The 4,595-nt window shown below is 37.5% G+C and overlaps 1 protein-coding gene across 3 annotated transcripts; it reads right to left on the bottom strand.

The window, feature by feature from the left end:
* Positions 1–840: 840 nt before the first annotated feature.
* On the bottom strand, positions 841–4,366 carry LOC112041109 (uncharacterized). 3 transcript variants are annotated; one of them, XM_065773184.1, is made up of 5 exons: positions 2,687–4,366; positions 2,240–2,446; positions 2,056–2,147; positions 1,723–1,968; positions 841–1,411 (listed from the first exon to the last, which is right to left on the bottom strand). In XM_065773184.1, exons 1-5 carry the CDS (start codon positions 4,341–4,343, stop codon positions 1,133–1,135), a joined length of 2,481 nt encoding a protein of 826 aa, XP_065629256.1. In that variant the 5' UTR covers positions 4,344–4,366; the 3' UTR covers positions 841–1,132. The 3 variants fall into 3 exon arrangements, with proteins under 3 accessions (XP_065629256.1, XP_023929777.2, XP_065629257.1); XM_024074009.2 differs by having other exon boundaries at positions 2,056–2,203; positions 2,296–2,446; XM_065773185.1 differs by having other exon boundaries at positions 841–1,318; positions 2,056–2,203; positions 2,296–2,446.
* Between the last annotated feature and the right edge of the window lie 229 nt (positions 4,367–4,595).

Raw genomic sequence — 4,595 nt, 5'->3', positions numbered from 1 at the left:
GGAAAACTTATTTTTACAGAAATAAAACGTTGTAGGGTGGGTCTCTAATAGATTGAGATAACGGAGAAAATTCCCAGATCCAAACCAAAAATGCACAGATCAGAACAAAAACACAACAAAAAGCCAGCCAAATAATCCCAAATTTGACAAACATACAAAGAAAATTCAGCAAAAAAAGGCTTTTAATATACAAAAATCGAAAAGAGGCGAAGATTTTACCTGGATGCCATGCTCAGGAGTGACTGAGAGAGTGGAACGATGAGTTTACCATTGGGAACAGAGATGGTGACTAGATAGATGGGAGAAGAGAGAGAAAAGGAAGACAAATGTTTCTGTCAAAAGATATATCTGTGTGCCCATGATCTTTGTCGAGAGAAAAGGAAGATACATGTTTCTTTCTGCTGACAAAAAGCAGAAAACATTTTCCACTGAGAAGGGTTGATTTTCCACTGATCAATTGTTAAATTTTTCCATTGACATTTAATTATTTTCTGTCCTACCTAAAACCAAAAAATGCGAAATGTTTTCCTTTCCATCAAAAGAAATGAAGCATTAGTATGTACAAATTGCCCCAAAAGTGAAATATGAAAAGCAAGAGAAGAACACCATATTTATATTTAATTCTTTCTCTGCAAGCAAAAGACTGTCTACAAGATGGCCAAGTTCAGATATTCCCTCTATAAAGTATGACTTCAATCTGCAATCAACTAATATATATATTTATATATACCATCAAGTTTACACCAACAAACTGACAAATTTATACCCTCAGAGGTCTGGGTTTCTAGAGGTTGGCACTGGAAATGCTAAGTACTAATCCCAGAACACAAGCCGAAAACAGAAAGAAAAACCATTCATGTATATATTATGAATAAATGTAGATCATCATTTTTTAACTACAGTGCTAAGCTGAGTGGGAATGTATGAAAATATAGAAACTACAAGTGATTTATGTATTTATTGCATTAGTGAGGTGAACGAGAATATAACTGATGCAAGTTCATATTTCTATATATCACTCCTGAAAACATACTGAGATATTCAGTAACAAGCACTAGACGCACAAAAGAATTAAGGAACAAAAGTCCATCAAAAGGAGAGGAGCGTAATCCAAAATCTGCACCGCAATGTCTCAAAGTCGTGCATTTAGTCTAGTAAGGCTTAATGAGTCTGTGCTATGTGCAGAAGTCATGTTCACTTCTTTTTGCACCCCTTTGGGGGTGGAACTTTCGTTTGTAGCTTGAGCACAAAGGTAAGACAGTGACTGCAGCCATGAAACTAAAGTCGGCTTGCGTGTAACATCATCAGACTCTGCAACCTGTGAATATAACTCATTAAGAACCATATTTTGACTATCTTTTGGTAACTGGACAATCAATTGCGCCAACAACTTCATCAAGTTTGGCAGCACCTGGACAAATACATAAATGCAGATATTAATAAGTCGAACAATGGGAGGGAATAGACAAGATGCTGTAAGTCCTTTCTACAACTTCTATTTTGAGAACTTCCAATATCTGAAATTTGCTATATATAGCTTCAGTTTAATTGCAATATCTTCCTCCGAAACCTAAAACTTTAGCACACCATAATGATTGTTTGAGGTGGAACAATAATAAATTATAAGGGACCTACTTTTCACATGGTAAACAGAAACGAAGGGGAGAATCAACTGGAATATTATGAGGAATTGCAAATAAAAATAAAAAAGAATAAAATGACCTGTATATCAACAAGGGAAATAAGCCGTAGAAGCAACTCTAGGATTTTCTTGCAAGCATCTGAATCTCCTTGCCTGTTCCTCAACAAATCAGCCTCCTGAGCAAAGATGTCACCACAGAGTGTGCTGCCCTTTTCCACAAGACTGTGAATACAATAGAATATGGCTGGACTTCCAGCAGGAAGATTTCGGACCAAGGCTGCAACCCCAGAAGCCATACCCTCAAAAGGAGTGATTGCAGGATATCCCTAAATTACAACAAAAAAAGTGTGAGCATCCAACCTTTGATGATCAAGCTTATGTTTGATTAATATTATTTTAATTGCTTTCAATACCAATAAAGATCTCTGCATGTAATAGAAAACAAGCTGCTCCTTTAATGACACTCTCTCATCCTGATCAAGATCCTTCCCAGAGGACATGAATGCTGCAAACATGGAATGTGAGGCTCGAGCAACTTTTCCATTTGGATGTCCCATGTATCTAATTGAGTTTGTGATAAGGAAGCAAAATGTTCACCATGACATATAATAGCTGAAATCCTTATAAAATTGAGCTGTTTTGTGTGAGGATACAAGAACATAGTTGGAGCTACAACCTTCCTAAGTGTAAGGCAAGGAACATGTTCAATGCAAGTTGGAATGACTCGTAGGTAAAATAATATGCGAGCAGTTTGCACATCATCATTGGACCATACATAATCCACTTTTTGAGATAATGAAAACTCTACAAGACAAAAATTCAAATCTTATTGAGGTTAGCAATGTCTACGCATAAAAAATTTGGGTGGGGGGGGGGGGGACCTCAAAGTGGAGAATAAAAATTTAATCTAAGACAAAAATTCAAATCTTATTGAGGTTAGCAATGTCTACGCATAAAAAATTTGGGTGGGGGGGGGGGGGACCTCAAAGTGGAGAATAAAAATTTAATCATGAAAACTACAGTTAAAATGGTAGACAGCCATACCTGTTCCATTGGTCATATCCATGTAAGAGGGCATAGATTCCACAAAAGAGACACAGGCAGACTCATTCCCCTGAACACTCGCAACAACCCCTCGAATTGTATCCATATACTCTGGTAAACGAATGCGCCGAAAATACTCTAAACAAGAAAATGAAACTAGTATATGTACCGATACATCCCACTGAGTTTCCTGGGTGGATTTAGAATTAAACTTGTGCTTTGTGACGGCCAATGCAAAAAGTACAACCATAAGGAAAGCAGATTCAGCAATTTTCTCTGTATCCCCAAGAAGTTCATTCTCTTTACCTCGAAGCATCAAAGCTACTTGTCGATGCCCTAAATAGATATCTTGACAGTAATCCCATATTAGATTCTCCACCACACCCTTGCTCTCTACATCTACTGAAACATATTGATTGCAGAAAACACTAGTTATGGCCCCTGCTTCCTTAAAAAGAACACTTTCCAAATGCTTTTTGACCTCATCATGCCCTAGTCTAGCTGAATTTCTATGTGGGAAGTCAAGTACTTTTGCATATAAATGTCGTAAGGGAAAGATTTCATTCAACAATGCAGAAGCAAGGCACATTAGCAGAGGGGCACAGGATGAAACTGGGCCACTTCGAGCCAGTGCTAATGAAATGCACTGCAGTAGAAGACTGCTTGTGGGATCATTATCTGCATTTGTAACACCATTTCTAGAAATAATAGCTCTTGCAAAAGATTCTACCCGATCCTCTGCAAAGCCCCTTAATTTGGAAACAGTATCTAGCCCCAGTCTATTCATTTTAGATCCATTGACAACCCTCAACACTCCAGCTGCAACCATGACAATGGCAAATGGGACATAGTTTGCCTTTGAAGTCTCTAAAGCCTCGAGGGCAAAAACATTTATTTTCTCAAAACAACGGATATTGATCAAACTAGACAACACCCATTCAATCAAATGCAGAATCATGAGCCCATGAGTAATACTACCACAAGGCCCACCTTCTTTGCCCCAAATCCCCAATAAAGAATCCAAAATTCTAACGTAATGAACATTCACAGAAGAAGATAGAGCATACCCAATTCCAGCAAGAACATCCGAAATATGCTCTCCGGATGAGCCAATCAATCGGCACTCCTCTTCCAACAGCCTACAGAGCATGTCCAAGCAGACTGTTTTAGAGCCTTCAGACAAAGAAGGCACAAAAGCAAACGCACCCAGAAGGAGAACACCTTCGGAAAACAAGAGAGGACTCTTCCCAGAATCAAATTGAGCATTAAAAAGGTGAGAGAGGACCTCCACAGCAGAATCAATAAGAACCAAAGAGGGTTTGAAGGATTTCCTGACCCAGATATAAAGAAGTCTAAGAAAGAGAGGATATGATTCATTTGGAAGAGATATGTGTGGAGAGGAAAGAATGGAAAGAACAATTTTTGCTTGTGGGTCAGCAACATGAAGAGAAGTTTGAGAGTTAAGGAGGGTTTTTAAGGATTGGAGGTGATGTGGTTGAAACGATTGGTTTTGAAGGGAGTCTCTAAGCTCAGCCCATGCTTGGATAATAGCTCGGGCCGATGAGGAAGAAGAATTTGTGGAGTTCACATTACTGCTACAGCCACTAATGCTCCTCAGCCATTCTTCAAGGAAAAGAGTATTCGCTTGTTTTGCCATCTTTGGAAGACGTTCGCATTGGTCATGTAAAAATATAAAACAACCCTAGAATTATCTTCTTCTTTTTTTTTTTTTTTTTTTTTTTGATAAGTAGAATTATCTATTTTATACTTACATTTACTGTCATTTACATAAAATATATATTTTATACTACAATTAATTCAAATTTTTTATTTTTTAATTATTTTTCTTTCTTTACAGTTTACATGACAATCATCATTTACTTTAAAAAATTTCTTCCTTCTTTTCATG

The sequence above is a fragment of the Quercus suber genome, unplaced genomic scaffold, assembly GCF_002906115.3.
Source record: "Quercus suber isolate HL8 unplaced genomic scaffold, Cork oak 2.0 scaffold_70, whole genome shotgun sequence".
Taxonomy (NCBI): Eukaryota; Viridiplantae; Streptophyta; class Magnoliopsida; order Fagales; family Fagaceae; genus Quercus; species Quercus suber.
The sequence above is the reverse complement of the archived record's forward strand: the minus strand, read 5'-3'. Positions and strand labels throughout refer to the sequence as shown.